Source organism: Oncorhynchus keta, chromosome 11 (genome assembly GCF_023373465.1).
Source record: "Oncorhynchus keta strain PuntledgeMale-10-30-2019 chromosome 11, Oket_V2, whole genome shotgun sequence".
Taxonomy (NCBI): Eukaryota; Metazoa; Chordata; class Actinopteri; order Salmoniformes; family Salmonidae; genus Oncorhynchus; species Oncorhynchus keta.
The window spans coordinates 334968-358309 of NC_068431.1; the positions used below are offsets into that span (position 1 = coordinate 334968).

Sequence of the window (23342 nt, forward strand, 5' to 3'; positions counted from 1 at the left end):
GGACTCTGTGAGCCGTGTTGGGAGCCAGTAGGATGAGTTGGCTGGGACTCTGTGAGCCGTGTTGGGAGCCAGTAGGATGAGTTGGCTGGGACTCTGTGAGCCGTGTTGGGAGCCAGTAGGATGAGTTGGCTGGGACTCTGTGAGCCGTGTTGGGAGCCAGTAGGATGAGTTGGCTGGGACTCTGTGAGCCGTGTTGGGAGCCAGTAGGATGAGTTGGCTGGGACTCTGTGAGCCGTGTTGGGAGCCAGTAGGATGAGTTGGCTGGGACTCTGTGAGCCATGTTGGGAGCCAGTAGGATGAGTTGGCTGGGACTCTGTGAGCCGTGTTGGGAGCCAGTAGGATGAGTTGGCTGGGACTCTGTGAGCCATGTTGGGAGCCAGTAGGATGAGTTGGCTGGGACTCTGTGAGCCGTGTTGGGAGCCAGTAGGATGAGTTGGCTGGGACTCTGTGAGCCATGTTGGGAGCCAGTAGGATGAGTTGGCTGGGACTCTGTGAGCCGTGTTGGGAGCCAGTAGGATGAGTTGGCTGGGACTCTGTGAGCCGTGTTGGGAGCCAGTAGGATGAGTTGGCTGGGACTCTGTGAGCCGTGTTGGGAGCCAGTAGGATGAGTTGGCTGGGACTCTGTGAGCCGTGTTGGGAGCCAGTAGGATGAGTTGGCTGGGACTCTGTGAGCCGTGTTGGGAGCCAGTAGGATGAGTTGGCTGGGACTCTGTGAGCCGTGAGTTGGGAGCCAGTAGGATGAGTTGGCTGGGACTCTGTGAGCCGTGTTGGGAGCCAGTAGGATGAGTTGGCTGGGACTCTGTGAGCCGTGTTGGGAGCCAGTAGGATGAGTTGGCTGGGACTCTGTGAGCCGTGTTGGGAGCCAGTAGGATGAGTTGGCTGGGACTCTGTGAGCCAGTGGATTGGGAGCCAGTAGGATGAGTTGGCTGGGACTCTGTGAGCCATGTTGGGAGCCAGTAGGATGAGTTGGCTGGGACTCTGTGAGCCGTGTTGGGAGCCAGTAGGATGAGTTGGCTGGGACTCTGTGAGCCGTGTTGGGAGCCAGTAGGATGAGTTGGCTGGGACTCTGTGAGCCGTGTTGGGAGCCAGTAGGATGAGTTGGCTGGGACTCTGTGAGCCATGTTGGGAGCCAGTAGGATGAGTTGGCTGGGACTCTGTGAGCCGTGTTGGGAGCCAGTAGGATGAGTTGGCTGGGACTCTGTGAGCCAGTGTTGGGAGCCAGTAGGATGAGTTGGCTGGGACTCTGTGAGCCGTGTTGGGAGCCAGTAGGATGAGTTGGCTGGGACTCTGTGAGCCATGTTGGGAGCCAGTAGGATGAGTTGGCTGGGACTCTGTGAGCCGTGTTGGGAGCCAGTAGGATGAGTTGGCTGGGACTCTGTGAGCCGTGTTGGGAGCCAGTAGGATGAGTTGGCTGGGACTCTGTGAGCCGTGTTGGGAGCCAGTAGGATGAGTTGGCTGGGACTCTGTGAGCCGTGTTGGGAGCCAGTAGGATGAGTTGGCTGGGACTCTGTGAGCCGTGTTGGGAGCCAGTAGGATGAGTTGGCTGGGACTCTGTGAGCCGTGTTGGGAGCCAGTAGGATGAGTTGGCTGGGACTCTGTGAGCCGTGTTGGGAGCCAGTAGGATGAGTTGGCTGGGACTCTGTGAGCCGTGTTGGGAGCCAGTAGGATGAGTTGGCTGGGACTCTGTGAGCCGTGTTGGGAGCCAGTAGGATGAGTTGGCTGGGACTCTGTGAGCCATGTTGGGAGCCAGTAGGATGAGTTGGCTGGGACTCTGTGAGCCGTGTTGGGAGCCAGTAGGATGAGTTGGCTGGGACTCTGTGAGCCGTGTTGGGAGCCAGTAGGATGAGTTGGCTGGGACTCTGTGAGCCATGTTGGGAGCCAGTAGGATGAGTTGGCTGGGACTCTGTGAGCCATGTTGGGAGCCAGTAGGATGAGTTGGCTGGGACTCTGTGAGCCGTGTTGGGAGCCAGTAGGATGAGTTGGCTGGGACTCTGTGAGCCGTGTTGGGAGCCAGTAGGATGAGTTGGCTGGGACTCTGTGAGCCATGTTGGGAGCCAGTAGGATGAGTTGGCTGGGACTCTGTGAGCCGTGTTGGGAGCCAGTAGGATGAGTTGGCTGGGACTCTGTGAGCCGTGTTGGGAGCCAGTAGGATGAGTTGGCTGGGACTCTGTGAGCCGTGTTGGGAGCCAGTAGGATGAGTTGGCTGGGACTCTGTGAGCCGTGTTGGGAGCCAGTAGGATGAGTTGGCTGGGACTCTGTGAGCCGTGTTGGGAGCCAGTAGGATGAGTTGGCTGGGACTCTGTGAGCCGTGTTGGGAGCCAGTAGGATGAGTTGGCTGGGACTCTGTGAGCCGTGTTGGGAGCCAGTAGGATGAGTTGGCTGGGACTCTGTGAGCCGTGTTGGGAGCCAGTAGGATGAGTTGGCTGGGACTCTGTGAGCCGTGTTGGGAGCCAGTAGGATGAGTTGGCTGGGACTCTGTGAGCCGTGTTGGGAGCCAGTAGGATGAGTTGGCTGGGACTCTGTGAGCCGTGTTGGGAGCCAGTAGGATGAGTTGGCTGGGACTCTGTGAGCCGTGTTGGGAGCCAGTAGGATGAGTTGGCTGGGACTCTGTGAGCCGTGTTGGGAGCCAGTAGGATGAGTTGGCTGGGACTCTGTGAGCCGTGTTGGGAGCCAGTAGGATGAGTTGGCTGGGACTCTGTGAGCCATGTTGGGAGCCAGTAGGATGAGTTGGCTGGGACTCTGTGAGCCGTGTTGGGAGCCAGTAGGATGAGTTGGCTGGGACTCTGTGAGCCGTGTTGGGAGCCAGTAGGATGAGTTGGCTGGGACTCTGTGAGCCGTGTTGGGAGCCAGTAGGATGAGTTGGCTGGGACTCTGTGAGCCGTGTTGGGAGCCAGTAGGATGAGTTGGCTGGGACTCTGTGAGCCGTGTTGGGAGCCAGTAGGATGAGTTGGCTGGGACTCTGTGAGCCGTGTTGGGAGCCAGTAGGATGAGTTGGCTGGGACTCTGTGAGCCATGTTGGGAGCCAGTAGGATGAGTTGGCTGGGACTCTGTGAGCCGTGTTGGGAGCCAGTAGGATGAGTTGGCTGGGACTCTGTGAGCCGTGTTGGGAGCCAGTAGGATGAGTTGGCTGGGACTCTGTGAGCCGTGTTGGGAGCCAGTAGGATGAGTTGGCTGGGACTCTGTGAGCCATGTTGGGAGCCAGTAGGATGAGTTGGCTGGGACTCTGTGAGCCGTGTTGGGAGCCAGTAGGATGAGTTGGCTGGGACTCTGTGAGCCGTGTTGGGAGCCAGTAGGATGAGTTGGCTGGGACTCTGTGAGCCGTGTTGGGAGCCAGTAGGATGAGTTGGCTGGGACTCTGTGAGCCATGTTGGGAGCCAGTAGGATGAGTTGGCTGGGACTCTGTGAGCCATGTTGGGAGCCAGTAGGATGAGTTGGCTGGGACTCTGTGAGCCGTGTTGGGAGCCAGTAGGATGAGTTGGCTGGGACTCTGTGAGCCGTGTTGGGAGCCAGTAGGATGAGTTGGCTGGGACTCTGTGAGCCATGTTGGGAGCCAGTAGGATGAGTTGGCTGGGACTCTGTGAGCCGTGTTGGGAGCCAGTAGGATGAGTTGGCTGGGACTCTGTGAGCCGTGTTGGGAGCCAGTAGGATGAGTTGGCTGGGACTCTGTGAGCCGTGTTGGGAGCCAGTAGGATGAGTTGGCTGGGACTCTGTGAGCCGTGTTGGGAGCCAGTAGGATGAGTTGGCTGGGACTCTGTGAGCCGTGTTGCAGTGAGATTATCTCAGGCAAATTTGCAGAGACGTAAAGCAACTGAAATAACATTGAAATTGCACGCGACTTCCATTCCTTTCAACACATAACATCATGTATGATCCAACTGTATGGTTATTGTAACAGCGTCGATATAGCATAAATGTTGGCTGTATAATTTCTCTAGCGAGCCTAATTGGAATTGTCAACAATGTTTATCAAGCTAGTGAGCTAGTTCCTCTTTATTTTATTGAACTAGACAAGTCAGTTAAGAACAAATTCTTATTTTCAATGACGGCCTGGGAACAGTGGGTTAACTGCCTGTTCAGGGGAAGAACGACAGATTTGTACCTTGTCAGCTCGGGGGTTTGAACTTGCAACCTTCCGGTTACTAGGCCAACGCTCTAACGACTAGGCTACCCTGCCGCCTCTACACTCTAACCACTAGGCTACCTGCCGCCTCTACACTCTAACCACTAGACTACCTGCCGCCTCTACACTCTAACGACTAGGCTACCCTGCCGCCTCTACACTCTAACCACTAGACTACCTGCCGCCTCTACACTCTAACCACTAGGCTACCTGCCGCCTCTACACTCTAACCACTAGACTACCCTGCCGCCCCTACACTCTAACCACTAGGCTACCTGCCGCCTCTACACTCTAACCACTAGGCTACCTGCCGCCTCTACACTCTAACCACTAGACTACCCTGCCGCCCCTACACTCTAACCACTAGGCTACCTGCCGCCTCTACACTCTAACCACTAGACTACCCTGCCGCCTCCACACTCTAACCACTAGTGGAACTGTTCATTGAGGGTTCTAGGTAGACCCATTTACAGGGGATTCTATGAAGAATCCTTCATTGAGGGTTCCAGGTAGAACCCTCTGCACCAAAAATGGTTCCTCTATGGGGACAAACCGAAGAACCCTGTGTAGTTCTACTGACCGACCCTGTATGGTTCTACTGACCAACCCTGTATGGTTCTACTAACCGACCCTGTATGGTTCTACTAACCGACCCTGTATGGTTCTACTAACAAACCCTGTATGGTTCTACGGACCAACCCTGTATGGTTCTACTAACAAACCCTGTATGGTTCTACTAATCAACCCTGTGTAGTTCTACTGACCAACCCTGTATGGTTCTACTGACCAACCCTGTATGGTTCTACTGACCAACCCTGTATGGTTCTACTAACCAACCCTGTATGGTTCTACTAACCAACCCTGTATGGTTCTACTGACCGACCCTGTATGGTTCTACTGACCGACCCTGTATGGTTCTACTAACCAACCCTGTATGGTTCTACTGACCAACCCTGTATGGTTCTACTGACCAACCCTGTATGGTTCTACTGACCAACCCTGTATGGTTCTACTGACCAACCCTGTATGGTTCTACTGACCAACCCTGTATGGTTCTACTAACCAACCCTGTATGGTTCTACTAACCAACCCTGTATGGTTCTACTGACCGACCCTGTATGGTTCTACTAACCAACCCTGTATGGTTCTACTGACCAACCCTGTATGGTTCTACTAACCGACCCTGTATGGTTCTACTGACCAACCCTGTATGGTTCTACTAACCGACCCTGTATGGTTCTACTGACCAACCCTGTATGGTTCTACTGACCAACCCTGTATGGTTCTACTGACCAACCCTGTATGGTTCTACTGACCAACCCTGTATGGTTCTACTGACCAACCCTGTATGGTTCTACTAACCAACCCTGTATGGTTCTACTAACCAACCCTGTATGGTTCTACTGACCAACCCTGTATGGTTCTACTGACCAACCCTGTATGGTTCTACTGACCAACCCTGTATGGTTCTACTGACCAACCCCGTATGGTTCTACTGACCAACCCTGTATGGTTCTACTGACCAACCCTGTATGGTTCTACTAACCAACCCTGTATGGTTCTACTGACCAACCCTGTAAGGTTCTACTAACCGACCCTGTATGGTTCTACTGACCAACCCTGTATGGTTCTACTAACCGACCCTGTATGGTTCTACTAACCAACCCTGTATGGTTCTACTGACCAACCCTGTATGGTTCTACTGACCAACCCTGTATGGTTCTACTGACCAACCCTGTATGGTTCTACTGACCAACCCCGTATGGTTCTACTGACCAACCCTGTATGGTTCTACTAACCAACCCTGTATGGTTCTACTGACCAACCCTGTATGGTTCTACTGACCAACCCTGTATGGTTCTACTGACCAACCCTGTATGGTTCTACTGACCGACCCTGTATGGTTCTACTGACCAACCCTGTATGGTTCTACTGACCAACCCTGTATGGTTCTACTGACCGACCCTGTATGGTTCTACTGACCGACCCTGTATGGTTCTACTGACCAACCCTGTATGGTTCTACTGACCAACCCTGTATGGTTCTACTAACCAACCCTGTATGGTTCTACTGACCAACCCTGTATGGTTCTACTAACCGACCCTGTATGGTTCTACTGACCAACCCTGTATGGTTCTACTGACCAACCCTGTATGGTTCTACTGACCAACCCTGTATGGTTCTACTAACCAACCCTGTATGGTTCTACTGACCAACCCTGTATGGTTCTACTGACCAACCCTGTATGGTTCTACTGACCAACCCTGTATGGTTCTACTAACCGACCCTGTATGGTTCTACTGACCAACCCTGTATGGTTCTACTGACCAACCCTGTATGGTTCTACTAACCGACCCTGTATGGTTCTACTGACCAACCCTGTATGGTTCTACTAACCGACCCTGTATGGTTCTACTGACCAACCCTGTATGGTTCTACTAACCTACCCTGTATGGTTCTATTATTATGATTATTATTATTACTGACCAACCCTGTATGGTTCTACTGACCACCCTGTATGGTTCTACTGACCAACCCTGTATGGTTCTACTGACCAACCCTGTATGGTTATACTGACCAACCCTGTATGGTTCTACTGACCAACCCTGTATGGTTCTACTGACCAACCCTGTATGGTTCTACTAACCGACCCTGTATGGTTCTACTGACCAACCCTGTATGGTTCTACTGACCAACCCTGTATGGTTCTACTAACCGACCCTGTATGGTTCTACTGACCAACCCTGTATGGTTCTACTAACCAACCCTGTATGGTTCTACTGACCAACCCTGTATGGTTCTACTAACCAACCCTGTATGGTTCTACTGACCAACCCTGTATGGTTCTACTAACCGACCCTGTATGGTTCTACTGACCAACCCTGTATGGTTCTACTGACCAACCCTGTATGGTTCTACTAACCAACCCTGTATGGTTCTACTGACCAACCCTGTATGGTTCTACTGACCAACCCTGTATGGTTCTACTGACCAACCCTGTATGGTTCTACTGACCAACCCTGTATGGTTCTTCTAACCGGCCCTGTATGGTTCTACTGACCAACCCTGTATGGTTCTACTGACCAACCCTGTATGGTTCTACTGACCAACCCTGTATGGTTCTTCTAACCAACCCTGTATGGTTCTACTGACCAACCCTGTATGGTTCTACTGACCAACCCTGTATGGTTCTACTGACCGACCCTGTATGGTTCTACTGACCAACCCTGTATGGTTCTACTAACCAACCCTGTATGGTTCTACTGACCAACCCTGTATGGTTCTACTAACCGACCCTGTATGGTTCTACTGACCAACCCTGTATGGTTCTACTGACCAACCCTGTATGGTTCTACTGACCAACCCTGTATGGTTCTACTAACCGACCCTGTATGGTTCTACTAACCGACCCTGTATGGTTCTACTTAGCACCGTTTTTCTAAGAGTGTACATGCATTGAAAAACATGGGTTTATATTTGACTGGTTTTGGTATTTGCCCCAGAACTAAACAGCTGATTCAAATAGCCAACTCATCGTCAAGCCTTTGATTATTTGAGTAATATAACTTGGTTCTAGGTAATACTGCTGTTGTTCTGATACAGTAATATAACAGGGTTCTAGGTAATACTGCTGTTGTTCTGAGACAGTAATATAACAGGGTTCTAGGTAATACTGCTGTTGTTCTGAGACAGTAATATAACAGGGTTCTAGGTAATACTGCGGTTGTTTTGAGACAGACGGTAATATAACAGGGTTCTAGGTAATACTGCTGTTGTTCTGAGACAGTAATATAACAGGGTTCTAGGTAATACTGCTGTTGTTCTGAGACAGATGGTAATATAACAGGGTTCTAGGTAATACTGCTGTTGTTCTGAGACAGATGGTAATATAACAGGGTTCTAGGTAATACTGCTGTTGTTCTGAGACAGTAATATAACAGGGTTCTAGGTAATACTGCTGTTGTTCTGAGACAGACGGTAATATAACAGGGTTCTAGGTAATACTGCTGTTGTTCTGAGACAGTAATATAACAGGGTTCTAGGTAATACTGCGGTTGTTTTGAGACAGACGGTAATATAACAGGGTTCTAGGTAATACTGCTGTTGTTCTGAGACAGATGGTAATATAACAGGGTTCTAGGTAATACTGTTGTTGTTCTGAGACAGATGGTAATATAACAGGGTTCTAGGTAATACTGCTGTTGTTCTGAGACAGACGGTAATATAACAGGGTTCTAGGTAATACTGCTGTTGTTCTGAGACAGTAATATAACAGGGTTCTAGGTAATACTGCCTTTGTTTCTCTCTCTCTCTCTCTCTCTAGTTAATGGGAATCCGACCAGTCATCTGTCCACTCCTTGCTCGGGGAAATCTCCCAGCCCCTCCCCTTCCAGCCCTGCTACAGACTTCAGACCTAGCAGGGTAAGACCACATACACAATCTGTCCTGCTACACCCTGTCCTGCTACACCCTGTCCTGCTACACCCTGTCCTGCTACATCCTTTCCTGCTACAGACCTCAGACCTCGCAGGGTAAGACCACATACACAATCTGTCCTGCTACACCCTGTCCTGCTACATCCTTTCCTGCTACAGACCTCGGACCTAGCAGGGTAAGACCACATACACAATCTGTCCTGCTATACACCCAGTCCTGCTACACCCTGTCCTGCTACACCCTGTCCTGCTACACCCTGTCCTGCTACAGACCTCAGACCTAGCAGAGTAAGACCACATACACAATCTTGTACAGCTAATCTTGGGGACACACAATCCAGTACCATTCAAAATCCTATTTTCCCTAAACCCTAACCCTAAAACTAACCCTATCCCTTACTCGTAGCCTAACCCTGACCTTAACCTTAAACCTAAGCCTAGCTCCTAACCCTAGCTCCTAAGCCTAGCTCCTAACCCTAAACCTAACCCTAGCTCCTAAGCCTAGCTCCTAACCCTAGCTCCTAACCCTAGCTCCTAAGCCTAGCTCCTAACCCTAAACCTAACCCTAGCTCCTAACCCTAAACCTAACCCTAGCTCCTAAGCCTAGCTCCTAAGCCTAGCTCCTAAGCCTAGCTCCTAACCCTAAACCTAACCCTAGCCTAACCCCTAACCCTAGTTCCTAACCCTAGCTCCTAAGCCTAGCTCCTAAGCCTAGCTCCTAAGCGTAGCTCCTAACCCTAGATCCTAACCCTAGCTCCTAAGCCTAGCTCCTAAGCCTAGCTCCTAACCCTGAACCTAATCCTAGCTCCTAACCCTAGCTCCTAACCCTAAACCTAAACCTAGCTCCTAACCCTAGCTCCTAACCCTAGCTCCTAACCCTAACCCTAGCTCCTAAGCCTAGCTCCTAACCCTAGCTCCTAACCCTAAACCTAACCCTAGCTCCTAACCCTAAACCTAACCCTAGCTCCTAAGTCTAGCTCCTAAGCCTAGCTCCTAACCCTAGCTCCTAACCCTAGCTCCTAACCCTAGCTCCTAACCCTAGCTCCTAACCCTAGCTCCTAACCCTAGCTCCTAACCCTAGCTCCTAACCCTAGCTCCTAACCATAGCTCATAATCCTAGCTCCTAACCCTAGCTCCTAACCATAGCTCCTAACCCTAGCTCCTAACCCTAGCTCCTAACCCTAGCTCCTAACCATAGCTCCTAACCCTAGCTCCTAACCCTAGCTCCTAAGCCTAGCTCCTAAGCCTAGCTCCTAACCCTAGCTCCTAAGCCTAGCTCCTAACCCTAGCTCCTAACCCTAAACCTAACCCTAGCTCCTAACCCTAAACCTAACCTAGCTCCTCTAGCTCTAACCCTAGCTCTAACTCTAGCTCCTAACCCTAGCTCCTAAGCCTAGCTCCTAAGCCTAGCTCCTAACCCTAGCTCCTAACCCTAAACCTAACCCTAGCTCCTAACCCTAGCTCCTAAGCCTAGCTCCTAACCCTAGCTCCTAACCCTAAACCTAACCCTAGCTCCTAACCCTAAACCTAATCCTAGCTCCTAACTCTAGCTCCTAACCCTAGCTCCTAACTCTAGCTCCTAACCCTAGCTCCTAAGCCTAGCTCCTAACCCTAGCTCCTAACCCTAAACCTAACCCTAGCTCCTAACCCTAAACCTAACCCAAGCTCCTAACCCTAAACCTAACCCTAGCTCCTAACCCTAAACCTAACCCTAGCTCCTAACCCTAGCTCCTAAGCCTAGCTCCTAACCGTAGCTCCTAACCCTAAACGTAACCCTAGCTCCTAACCCTAAACCTAACCCTAGCTCCTAACCCTAAACCTAACCCAAGCTCCTAACCCTAAACCTAACCCTAGCTCCTAAGCCTAGCTCCTAACCCTAGCTCCTAACCCTAGCTCCTAAGCCTAGCTCCTAACCCTAGCTCCTAAGCCTAGCTCCTAACCCTAAACCTAACCCTAGCTCCTAAGCCTAGCTCCTAACCCTAAACCTAATCCTAGCTCCTAACCCTAGCTCCTAACCCTAAACCGACACACATACCCTTACGCTCTATAACACACTCCCTCTATGTTCCCAGGAGAAGAACAAGTCCCAGTCTACAACCTAGAGTCACAAACTACAAATCCCACAATCCTTAGAGTCTCAGAAGGTTTTCCGACCCTTGGCCTGTCACGCTGCTGCTTCGGGAATTCTGGAAATACTCGATCTCATGTTAAAATTCCAATGATGTAGTTCCGGAATCCTGTTGATCACCTTTCTGTGGTGATAATGTGTCTGTATTCTGGAGAATCTTCTGCCTTTTCTATTCTCGTAGTCATTGGTTGTGTCTCAAATTATATCCTAGTCACTACACAGTGCACTACTATTGTCCACTCATCACCCATAGATACACATTTAAAAAAATATATATATATATTGCTGTATATCCAGATAGTGGTGAAATGTAAAGGTAGTGCACTATGTAGGGAATAAGAGGTCATGTGATATGTAGCCATGGATACTGTGCAGGGTATGTTGACTGAAGCTGAAAGCTAGACACCAGGGCTGGAGGTAATAACAATTTAAAGGCAGTCAATTTAAAGGCAGTCAACTTAAAGGCAGTCAATTTAAAGGCAGTCAATTTAAAGGCAGTCAATTTAAAGGCAGTCCATTTACAGGCAGTCAATTTAAAGGCAGTCAATTTAAAGGCAGTCAATTTAAAGGCAGTCAATTTAAAGGCAGTCCATTTAAAGGCAGTCCATTTAAAGCCAGTCAATTTACAGGCAGTCAATTTAAAGGCAGTCAATTTAAAGGCAGTCAATTTAAAGGCAGTCAATTTAAAGGCAGTCCATTTAAAGGCAGTCCATTTAAAGGCAGTCCATTTAAAGCCAGTCAATTTACAGGCAGTCAATTTAAAGGCAGTCCATTTAAAGGCAGTCCATTTAAAGGCAGTCAATTTAAAGGCAGTCCATTTAAAGGCAGTCAATTTAAAGGCAGTCAATTTAAAGGCAGTCCATTTAAAGGCAGTCCATTTAAAGGCAGTCCATTTAAAGGCAGTCCATTTAAAGGCAGTCAACTTAAAGGCAGTCAATTTAAAGGCAGTCAATTTAAAGGCAGTCAATTTAAAGGCAGTCCACTTAAAGGCAGTCAATTTAAAGGCTGTACACTTTTGAACTAAATAGCTTCTACTCCGTCAGTTCATTGAGAAGTCATTGAAAATATATGCACTTTTTAAAAAAAATGTTAAATTGTCTTTGAAGTTTACTTCCTGAATTGACATGATTTAATTGGAATTGACCCCCAGCCCTGCTAGACTCTAATACTGTACTGGAATATACTATAACAGGAGATTAAAAGGCATGGCAATAACAATGACATGACAATACCTCTACATCAGGTATTAATTGACCCCCAGCCCTGCTAGACTCTAATACTGTACTGGAATATACTATAACAGGAGCATGCAACTCAAGTGGAAGATTTTTGAGTCCCAAAATAACCCCCTATTCCCTAGATGACTGAGTCCCAAAATAACCCCCTATTCCCTAGATGACTGAGTCCCAAAATAACCCCCTTTTCCCTAGATGACTGAGTCCCAAAATAACCCCCTGTTCCCTAGATGACTGAGTCCCAAAATAACCCCCTATTCCCTAGATGACTGAGTCCCAAAATAACCCCCTATTCCCTAGATGACTGATACCCAAAATAACCCCTGTTCCCTAGATGGCTGAGTCCCAAAATAACCCCTATTCCCTAGATGACTGAGTCCCAAAATAACCCCCTATTCCCTAGATGACTGAGTCCCAAAATAACCCCTGTTCCCTAGATGGCTGAGTCCCAAAATAACCCCCTATTCCCTAGATGACTGAGTCCCAAAATAACCCCTATTCCCTAGATGACTGAGTCCCAAAATAACCCCCTATTCCCTAGCTGACCCACCTCCCAAAATAACCCCCTATTCCCTAGATGACTGAGTCCCAAAATAACCCCTATTCCCTAGATGACCCACCTCCCAAAATAACCCCCTATTCCCTAGATGACTGAGTCCCAAAATAACCCCCTCAAAAGTAGTATTAAAATCTATACAGTCTGTGTGTGTGTGTGTGTGTGTGTGTGTGTGTGTGTGTGTGTGTGTGTGTGTGTGTGTGTGTGTGTGTGTGTGTGTGTGTGTGTGTGTGTGTGTAATGTGCAGAGATTGATTGATTTGGTCTGGTTTTAGTCTCGTGCTCGTATTGATCCAGGCAGGATTAATCGATCGTGGAACCTGGCCCTCAGGCCTACTAAACAATGAGTTGATTATTGATTAGGATGACTTTAGTCTCACCTGTCCTCTCCAGTAAAGTAACACTGTCAGTAACAGGATTAATCGATCGTGGAACCTGGCCCTCAGGCCTCCTAAACAATGAGTTGATTAGGATGACTTTCGTCTCGCCTCACCTGTCCTCTCCAGTATAGTAACACTGTCAGTAACAGGATTAATCGATCGTGGAACCTGGCCCTCAGGCCTCCTAAACAATGAGTTGATTAGGATGACTTTCGTCTCGCCTCACCTGTCCTCTCCAGTATAGTAACACTGTCAGTAACAGGATTAATCGATCGTGGAACCTGGCCCTCAGGACCACTAAACAATGAGTTGATTATTGATTAGGATGACTTTAGTCTCACCTGTCCTCTCCAGTAAAGTAACACTGTCAGTAACAGTGTATTATACAGTCAAAGGCCATCTGCTCTATAAGGTCGTGCCGGGGTCTTCTTAACTGGGCTATGAGAACGGGGAAGTCCGTCTGTGAATGGGGGAGGACGAAGCACAGACGCCGGAGCATGTCTGCCACTCTTTCAGAGCGGGTGAAGCGCGCCTCCGTTTCACGCCAGAGCAGCTCTTCCACCAAAGATTGCTTTGCTGCCACACCCACAACGGAAGGCAGTATATTATTTTCCATCCGCTCTCTCCTGTATACTGTAGCCCCTGTAACTCATAGCGTCACTCCAGCAGACTGACGGTCATATTGAGGTGTATTATTGAGTTGAACTATGTAGAGTTCAGTACGTTCCTGGGTAGGGACTAGAGTGTGTGTTGTATTTTAAGTAGGTCTCTCTCTTTCTCTCTGGTTTGATTTCCTGTGAATGCTAAGGGAGAGAACAGTACCCACACACACATTTACATTGTCGTCATTTAGTAGTATACTGCCATGTCCACTGGTAGTACAGCTATCTCCCCTGCTGAAGAAAAACAATGAAAAACACAACGAATGCTGGTCACCAGCCAAAACACAATAACCAGCTGGTGACCAGCCTTCGTTGTGTTTTAGCTGGTGACCGGCCTTCGTTGTGGTTTAGCTGGTGACCAGCCTTCGTTGTGGTTTAGCTGGTGACCGGCCTTCGTTGTGTTTTGGCTGGTGACCAGCCTTCTTTGTGGTTTAGCTGGTGACCAGCCTTCATTGTGGTTTAGCTGGTGACCAGCCTTCGTTGTGTTTTGGACACTGGAGACCCTGCTAAGTCACATTATGCTGGCTTGCAAAGTGAAGTGTAATTCCTATGGGAATCCAACCTGTGTGGGGATATCCAACAATTAGAATCTGTAATCAGAATGGCAGCCAGAGTTAGTAAGATTTAAGAAATGAGAATATCTAAACCAATTACACGGGAACAACCATTTCAGTGACAAAAGATTGGATTATTTTCGAAAAAAATGTATGATATTTATCTTTGTTTAGCATAAGATTCATTCATTGATTAATACATGGACAATGAGTGCACGCATAAACATAGATATTGATACAAACAATTCTACAAATCTAACTGTAATAGAGCAGGCTGGGAAATGTTAAGTAACTTACTGGAAGCTTAACAGGCAACTAACTGTCAGTAACTTACTGGAAGCTTAACAGGCAACTAACTGCCAGTAATTTACTGGAAGCTTAACAGGCAACTAACTGCCAGTAACTTACTGGAAGCTTAACAGACAACTAACTGTCAGTAACTTACTGGAAGCTTAACAGACAACTAACTCTGCCAGTTCCTGCAACACCATCAGGTCAGTGAGCATGACAGCGATCAGCTATAGTAAGTTACGGAAGATCTCATAGTAACTACTTGCAGCAAACTGACCTACTGCCATTAAGTTATTGAAAAATTCACAGTAACCTGTTAATAATGCACAAATGTAGAAATGGGAGTGGATAAATGAGCTGCTCAGCCATCAACATAACGATAAAACACCTCGAATTGGTTCACAACACTTCCACTATCGGTTGGCACCAATACAAAATATTTTAGACCATGCCTCCAAATATGCTAATGTACACATTACCCCCACATTTAAAACTGCAGTGAAAGTAATGTAAACAACAACAAGTCATTTTACAACCATAACACTTTAATTCCACTGCAACTCAGTAGCTGGTAACTTACTGTCAAATTACAGGTACATTTTAAGCACATCTGAATTAGCCTATCAATAGAACTGTAGAACCTTTCATTGGTTCTACATGGAACCCGAGGGTTCTTCATGAGAGGGTTCTACATGGAACCCGAGGGTTCTTCATGAGAGGGTTCTACATGGAACTGAAAGGTGTTCCCCTACAGGGGCAAATCAAAGGGTTCTACATGGAACTAGAGGGTTCTTCATGAGAGGGTTCTACATGGAACGAGAGGGTTCTTCATGAGAGGGTTCTACATGGAACCAGGGGGTTCTTCATGAGAGGGTTCTTCATGAGAGGGTTCTACATGGAACCCGAGGGTTCTTCATAAGAGGGTTCTACATGGAACCAGAGGGTTCTTCATGAGAGGGTTCTACATGGAACCAGGGGGTTCTTCATGATAGGGTTCTACATGGAACCAGAAGGTTCTTCATGAGAGGGTTCTACATGGAACCAGGGGGTTCTTCATGAGAGGGTTCTACATGGAACCAGTGGGTTCTTCATGAAAGGGTTATAAATTAGACTAAAAAGGGTTCCCCTACATGGACAAACAACAGAATGTCTATTATTTAAATTTTTTTAAATCTTTGTCATACCCACAGATCCATTGGCGTAGAAGGAAATTCAGGTCGCTGGGAACCGAGAGGTTGTGCGTTCAAAGTCCCAGCGAGGTTTACTCCCTCTCAAATAATCAGCATGTTGCTGGTCTGCAAAACCACGCCCTTCCTTATCATATTTCCCAGCATGCTCTAGTCCAGTTATATTTTTAGAAGATGTTGCAATATCTGTGTTTTTGCATTCATCAACTAACTAATTCCTCAATTAACTAATTAATCAATTCATGTATCTTATGGTCCACAAAGATAAATCACTGTTTCTACAATCTGTTAGTTGTACTTTTTTATCGGACCTGTTGCTAAAATGGTTTATCTAGTCTCGTTCATTCATGGTTCTAACCCGGCTGTCATTCTGACTGCAGATTACACTAATTCACTCTGGCTAGATTTCCAATAGGAATTAAATGTAACTCTGCTGAATGAGACTTGATACTGGTTTTATTTCAGCTTATGCTGGTCTCCAGTGTTCAAAGCACAGCGAAGGCTGGTATGCCAGCATAACCAGCTAGACCAGCATGGATCAGCAGAGGTCAGCTAGACCAGCATGGATCAGCAGAGGCCAGCTAGACCAGCATGGATCAGCAGAGGCCAGCTAGAGCAGCATGGATCAGCAGAGGTCAGCTAGACCAGCATGGATCAGCAGAGGCCAGCTAGAGCAGCATGGATCAGCAGAGGCCAGCTAGACCAGCATGGATCAGCAGAGGCCAGCTAGACCAGCATGGATCAGCAGAGGCCAGCATGGATCAGTAGAGGTCAGCTAGACCAGCATGGATCAGTAGAGGCCAGCTTGACCAGCATGGATCAGCATAACCAGCTAGACCAGCATGGATCAGCAGAGGCCAGCTAGACCAGCATGGATCAGCAGAGGCCAGCTTGACCAGCATGGATCAGCAGAGGCCAGCTAGACCAGCATGGATCAGCAGAGGCCAGCTAGACCAGCATGGATCAGCAGAGGCCAGCTTGACCAGCATGGATCAGTAGAGGTCAGCTAGACCAGCATGGATCAGCAGAGGCCAGCTAGACCAGCATGGATCAGCAGAGGCCAGCTTGACCAGCATGGATCAGTAGAGGTCAGCTAGACCAGCATGGATCAGCAGAGGCCAGCTAGACCAGCATGGATCAGCAGAGGCCAGCTAGACCAGCATGGATCAGCAGAGGCCAGCTTGACCAGCATGGATCAGTAGAGGTCAGCTAGACCAGCATGGATCAGCAGAGGCCAGCTAGACCAGCATGGATCAGCAGAGGCCAGCTAGACCAGCATGGATCAGCAGAGGTCAGCTAGACCAGCATGGATCAGTAGAGGTCAGCTAGACCAGCATGGATCAGCAGAGGCCAGCTAGACCAGCATGGATCAGCAGAGGCCAGCTAGACCAGCATGGATCAGTAGAGGTCAGCTAGACCAGCATGGATCAGCAGAGGCCAGCTAGAGCAGCATGGATCAGCAGAGGCCAGCTAGACCAGCATGGATCAGCAGAGGCCAGCTAGACCAGCATGGATCAGCAGAGGCCAGCATGGATCAGTAGAGGTCAGCTAGACCAGCATGGATCAGTAGAGGCCAGCTTGACCAGCATGGATCAGCATAACCAGCTAGACCAGCATGGATCAGCAGAGGCCAGCTAGACCAGCATGGATCAGCAGAGGCCAGCTAGACCAGCATGGATCAGCAGAGGCCAGCTTGACCAGCATGGATCAGCAGAGGCCAGCTAGACCAGCATGGATCAGCAGAGGCCAGCTAGACCAGCATGGATCAGCAGAGGCCAGCTTGACCAGCATGGATCAGCAGAGGCCAGCTTGACCAGCATGGATCAGCAGAGGTCAGCTAGACCAGCATGGATCAGCAGAGGCCAGCTAGACCAGCATGGATCAGCAGAGGCCAGCTAGACCAGCATGGATCAACAGAGGTCAGCTAGACCAGCATGGATCAGCAGAGGCCAGCTTGACCAGCATGGATCAGTAGAGGTCAGCTAGACCAGCATGGATCAGCAGAGGCCAGCTAGACCAGCATGGATCAGCAGAGGCCAGCTAGACCAGCATGGATCAGCAGAGGTCAGCTAGACCAGCATGGATCAGTAGAGGCCAGCTAGACCAGCATGGATCAGCAGAGGCCAGCTAGACCAGAATGGATCAGCAGAGGCCAGCTAGACCAGCATGGATCAGTAGAGGCCAGCTTGACCAGCATGGATCAGTAGAGGCCAGCTAGACCAGCATGGATCAGCAGAGGCCAGCTAGACCAGCATGGATCAGCAGAGGCCAGCTAGACCAGCATGGATCAGTAGAGGTCAGCTAGACCAGCATGGATCAGCAGAGGCCAGCTAGACCAGCATGGATCAGCAGAGGCCAGCTAGACCAGCATGGATCGGCAGAGGCCAACTTGACCAGCATGGATCAGCAGAGGCCAGCTAGACCAGCATGGATCAGCAGAGGCCAGCTTGACATTTATGCTGGACTGTGTTTGTTTTGTTTTTCAGCAGGATCAATAGAATACAGTCAAATCAATGAACTGTATGACCTAGTAAAACCCCTGGCTGCTCACAGCAGGTTCTCATTCAGATGAATGGCTTTTCACTTACAGACACAATGGATTGTGTTTTATACAGCCTAGCCAAGTACAACTTCCAGCATCTGTTTACTGTGAACACTGAGGCTGTACCTGCTTTAAGTTACAGTTTTACTGTGAACACTGAGGCTGTACCTGCTTTAAGTTACAGTTTTACTTTGAACACTGAGGCTGTACCTGCTACAGTTTTACTGTGAACACTGAGGCTGTACCCGCTTTAAGTTACAGTTTTACTGTGAACACTGAGGCTGTACCTGCTTTAAGTTACAGTTTTACTGTGAACACTGAGGCTGTACCTGCTTTAAGTTACAGTTTTACTTTGAACACTGAGGCTGTACCTGCTACAGTTTTACTGTGAACACTGAGGCTGTACCCGCTTTAAGTTACAGTTTTACTGTGAACACTGAGGCTGTACCCGCTTTAAGTTACAGTTTTACTGTGAACACTGAGGCTGTACCCACTTTAAGTTACAGTTTTACTGTGAACACTGAGGCTGTACCCGCTTTAAGTTACAGTTTTACTGTGAACACTGAGGCTGTACCCGCGTTAAGTTACAGTTTTACTGTGAACACTGAGGCTGTACCCACTTTAAGTTACAGTTTTACTGTGAACACTGAGGCTGTACCCACTTTAAGTTACAGTTTTACTGTGAACACTGAGGCTGTACCCGCGTTAAGTTACAGTTTTACTGTGAACACTGAGGCTGTACCTGCCTTAAGTTACAGTTTTACTGTGAACACTGAGGCTGGAGCTACTTTAAGTTACAGTTTTACTGTGAACACTGAGGCTGTACCTGCTTTAAGTTACAGTTTTACTGTGAACACTGAGGCTGTACCTGCTAAGTTACAGTTTTACTGTGAACACTGAGGCTGTACCTGCTTTAAGTTACAGTTTTACTGTGAACACTGAGGCTGTACCTGCTTTAAGTTACAGTTTTACTGTGAACACTGAGGCTCTACCTGCTTTAAGTTACTGTTTTACTGTGAACACTGAGGCTGTACCCGCTTTAAGTTACTGTTTTACTGTGAACACTGAGGCTGTACCTGCTTTAAGTTACAGTTTTAACAGTGGCTAACTAGTCTACTGTGTGTATTTGATCATAATGTAGACCTACCAGAGAGGCCTACCATCAAAAACAATGGAGAAAATGCATCCCATAACATTTTATCATGGAAACAGCTGTTCTATCATTCAGACTACAGTATCAGCCGATGTGGGGTGTTCTAAAAACATACAGGACACGAACCTGTTAATCCACTCGTCCTTCAGACAAGGAGGTGACTGTGTTGTTAATCCACTCGTCCTTCAGACAAGGAGGTGACTGTGTTGTTAATCCACTCGTCCTTCAGACAAGGAGGTGACTGTGTTGTTAATCCACTCGTCCTTCAGACAAGGAGGTGACTGTGTTGTTAATCCACTCGTCCTTCAGACAAGGAGGTGACTGTGTTGTTAATTCACTCGTCCTTCAGACAAGGAGGTGACTGTGTTGTTAATTCACTCGTCCTTCAGACAAGGAGGTGACTGTGTTGTTAATCCACTCGTCCTTCAGACAAGGAGGTGACTGTGTTGTTAATCCACTCGTCCTTCAGACAAGGAGGTGACTGTGTTGTTAATCCACTCGTCCTTCAGACAAGGAGGTGACTGAACATCTTGTTGTTAATCCACTTGTCCTTCAGACAAGGAGGTGACTGTGTTGTTAATCCACTCGTCCTTCAGACAAGGAGGTGACTGTGTTGTTAATCCACTCGTCCTTCAGACAAGGAGGTGACTGAACATCTTGTTGTTAATCCACTTGTCCTTCAGACAAGGAGGTGACTGTGTTGTTAATCCACTCGTCCTTCAGACAAGGAGGTGACTGTGTTGTTAATCCACTCGTCCTTCAGACAAGGAGGTGACTGTGTTGTTAATCCACTCGTCCTTCAGACAAGGAGGTGACTGTGTTGTTAATCCACTCGTCCTTCAGACAAGGAGGTGACTGTGTTGTTAATCCACTCGTCCTTCAGACAAGGAGGTGACTGTGTTGTTAATCCACTCGTCCTTCAGACAAGGAGGTGACTGTGTTGTTAATTCACTCGTCCTTCAGACAAGGAGGTGACTGTGTTGTTAATCCACTCGTCCTTCAGACAAGGAGGTGACTGTGTTGTTAATCCACTCGTCCTTCAGACAAGGAGGTGACTGAACATCTTGTTGTTAATTCACTCATCCATCAGACAAGGAGGTGACTGTGTTGTTAATCCACTCGTCCTTCAGACAAGGAGGTGACTGAACATCTTGTTGTTAATTCACTCATCCATCAGACAAGGAGGTGACTGTGTTGTTAATCCACTCGTCCTTCAGACAAGGAGGTGACTGTGTTGTTAATCCACTCGTCCTTCAGACAAGGAGGTGACTGTGTTGTTAATCCACTCGTCCTTCAGACAAGGAGGTGACTGTGTTGTTAATCCACTCGTCCTTCAGACAAGGAGGTGACTGTGTTGTTAATCCACTCGTCCTTCAGACAAGGAGGTGACTGAACATCTTGTTGTGTTGTATTATACAAGAAACCACTTAACAGAATAAAAAGCATTATTATTCCCATACCATTATTACAGAGAATCAGACACATTATGCTGCCCTCTGCCTATTGGCTACTGAGCTTATTCAAGCCTGTCTCACAATGCAACACTGTCCCTTTAAGACAAAAACAAGCTCTTTACCTGACTCACTTTTCAAAGATTTCTAGAAATGTACATATTTTGTTCTCTTGTAGGAAGCAACCACTCCTCCACTGCTGACTACAAATGATCTGTAACTGGGCTAATAACTCACTAACTAGCGAAGGATGTGAACAGAATGTACACACGTCGCTACATGCAGCTCTGGCTTTGATCTCAAAACAAACACATCTACTCACGACCCCTCATGCTGTAAACACAGTCCAGTTCACCTACTCACGACCGCTCATGTTTTAAACACAGTCCAGTTCACCTACTCACGACCGCTCATGCTGTAAACACAGTCCAGTTCACTTACTCACAACCTCTCATGCTGTAAACACAGTCCAGTTCACCTACTCATTATTCCCCATTCTGTAAACACAGTCCAGTTCACTTACTTACGACTCCTCATGCTGTAAACACAGTCCAGTTCACCTACTCACAACTCCTCATGCTGTAAACACAGTCCAGTTCACCTGCTCAAGACTCATCATGCTGTAAACACAGTCCAGTTCACCTGCTCACGACTCCTCATGCTGTAAACACAGTCCAGTTCACCTACTCACAACTCCTCATGCTGTAAACACAGTCCAGTTCACCTACTCACAACTCCTCATGCTGTAAACACAGTCCAGTTCACCTGCTCAAGACTCATCATGCTGTAAACACAGTCCAGTTCACCTGCTCACGACTCCTCATGCTGTAAACACAGTCCAGTTCACCTACTCACAACTCCTCATGCTGTAAACACAGTCCAGTTCACCTACTCACAACTCCTCATGCTGTAAACACAGTCCAGTTCACCTACTCACAACTCCTCATGCTGTAAACACAGTCCAGTTCACCTGCTCACGACTCCTCATGCTGTAAACACAGTCCAGTTCACCTGCTCACGACTCCTCATGCTGTAAACACAGTCCAGTTCACCTACTCACAACTCCTCATGCTGTAAACACAGTCCAGTTCAAAGTGAAGGGCACAGATCCATATATGGCAATGGTCTATTTGCATATAGGGATACTGCAACTCTAATATAATAATAATAATATATGCCATTTAGCTGACGCTTTTATCCAAAGCGACTTACAGTCATGTGTGCATACATTCTACGTATGGGTGGTCCCGGGAATCGAACCCACTACCCTGGTGTTACAAGCGCCATGCTCTACCAACTGAGCCACAGAAGGACCAGACTGGCGCACCAGTCTGTGTAGAGTACGTGCTGAGTAGTGCCTGTCAGTGCAATAGAATCCTACTCCGATGCGTTCTGCCTACAACAAAATGTCTTGTATAGTTAGTTTTGTTTTGCATTGACATTGGCTAATATATATTACTTTATTCATATAGTCAGTAGAGTTCAGTTCAGGACTGTAGAGTAGAGTTCAGTTCAGTACCGTAGAGTAGAGTTCAGTAGAGTAGAGTTCAGCAGACCAGTGTGGCTCAGTGGTTTACTGTACATTATTGTGTACATTTTCATGAATTATCCACACCATCTCACACCATCTCTAGTACATATTAGGCCCTGCACACAAACACACACACACACACCCCTGTGTTATTGATGCCGCAGCTGGTTAAATCAGTATGGTGCTTCAGAGTGCAATGTGTGTCGCAGGCAGGATGAGTCTTGTCGTACTGCTCAGACTCAGAGCTGAATGTTCCTCTGTACTCTTGAGAGAGAACAGACACTTTAACAAGTGTGACTGTGCGTGTTTGTGATGTCATGCATGGCAGCAACTCTCTCTCATCCTCCTCTCTCATCCTCCTCTCTCTCCTCCTCCTCACTCTCTCTCTCACTCTCTCTCTCTCTCTCTCTCTCTCTCTCTCTCTCTCTCTCTATCTATCTCACTCTCTCTCTCTCTCTCTCTCTCTCTCTCTCTCTCTCTCTCTCTCTCTCTCTCTCTCTCTCTCTCTCTCTCTCTCTATCTCTATCTCTATCTCTATCTCTATCTCTATCTCTCTATCTCTATCTCTATCTCTATCTCTATCTCGCTCCCTCTCTCTCGCTCGCTCTCTTTCTCTCTCTCTCGCTCGCTCTCTTTCTCTCTCTCGCTCTCTCTCTCACTCGCTCTCTTTCTCTCTCTCTCTCTCTCACTCGCTCTCTTTCTCTCTCTCTCTCTCTCTCTCTCTCTCTCTCTCTCTCTCTCTCTCTCTCTCTCTCTCTATCTATCTCTCTCTCTCTCTCTCTCTCTCTCTCTCTCTCTCTCTCTCTCTCTCTCTCTCTCTCTCTCTCTCTCTCTCTCTCTCTCTCTCTCTCTCGCTCCCTCTCTCTCGCTCTCTGCTCTCTCTCGCTCTCTTTCTCTCTCTCTCGCTCGCTCTCTTTCTCTCTCTCGCTCTCTCTCTCACTCGCTCTCTTTCTCTCTCTCTCTCTCTCTCTCTCTCTCTCTCTCGCTCGCTCTCTTTCTCTCTCTCTCTCTTTCTCTCTCTCTCTCTCTCTCTCTCTCTCTCTCTCTGCTCTCTTTCTCTCTCGCTCTCTTTCTCTCTCTCTCTCGCTCTTTCTCTCTCTCTCTCGTCCTCCTCAGT

General features: G+C 48.0%; 1 protein-coding gene and 2 long non-coding RNA genes across 18 annotated transcripts in view; 2 read left to right on the plus strand and 1 right to left on the minus strand.

Annotated features, from left to right (window-relative positions):
- Positions 1-12221, plus strand: part of LOC127906209 (serine/threonine-protein kinase DCLK1-like) — an 80001-nt gene extending 67780 nt beyond the window's left edge. Inside the window, exons 5-6 of the mRNA XM_052457487.1 lie at positions 8445-8542; positions 10629-12221. Of these exons, the coding sequence (XP_052313447.1) occupies positions 8445-8542; positions 10629-10658 (128 nt within the window). The 3' untranslated portion in view covers positions 10659-12221. The remainder of the gene's footprint in view (positions 1-8444; positions 8543-10628) is intronic.
- Positions 12222-12847: 626 nt separating this feature from the next.
- Positions 12848-21510, plus strand: LOC127932963 (uncharacterized). 15 transcript variants are annotated; one of them, XR_008146469.1, is made up of 7 exons: positions 12848-16839; positions 17468-19560; positions 19641-19760; positions 19808-19887; positions 19935-20174; positions 20215-20381; positions 20429-21510. It is a non-coding gene; the product is annotated as an uncharacterized LOC127932963 (long non-coding RNA). The 15 variants fall into 15 exon arrangements; XR_008146470.1 differs by having other exon boundaries at positions 20215-20294; positions 20342-21510; XR_008146463.1 differs by lacking the exon at positions 20429-21510 and having other exon boundaries at positions 12848-16549; positions 16608-16839; positions 20215-20335.
- Positions 21118-22742, minus strand: LOC127932965 (uncharacterized). Of its 2 annotated transcripts, none has more exons than XR_008146506.1 (3): positions 21501-22742; positions 21337-21418; positions 21118-21254 (listed from the first exon to the last, which is right to left on the minus strand). It is a non-coding gene; the product is annotated as an uncharacterized LOC127932965 (long non-coding RNA). The 2 variants fall into 2 exon arrangements; XR_008146505.1 differs by having other exon boundaries at positions 21337-21459.
- Positions 22743-23342: the final 600 nt, after the last annotated feature.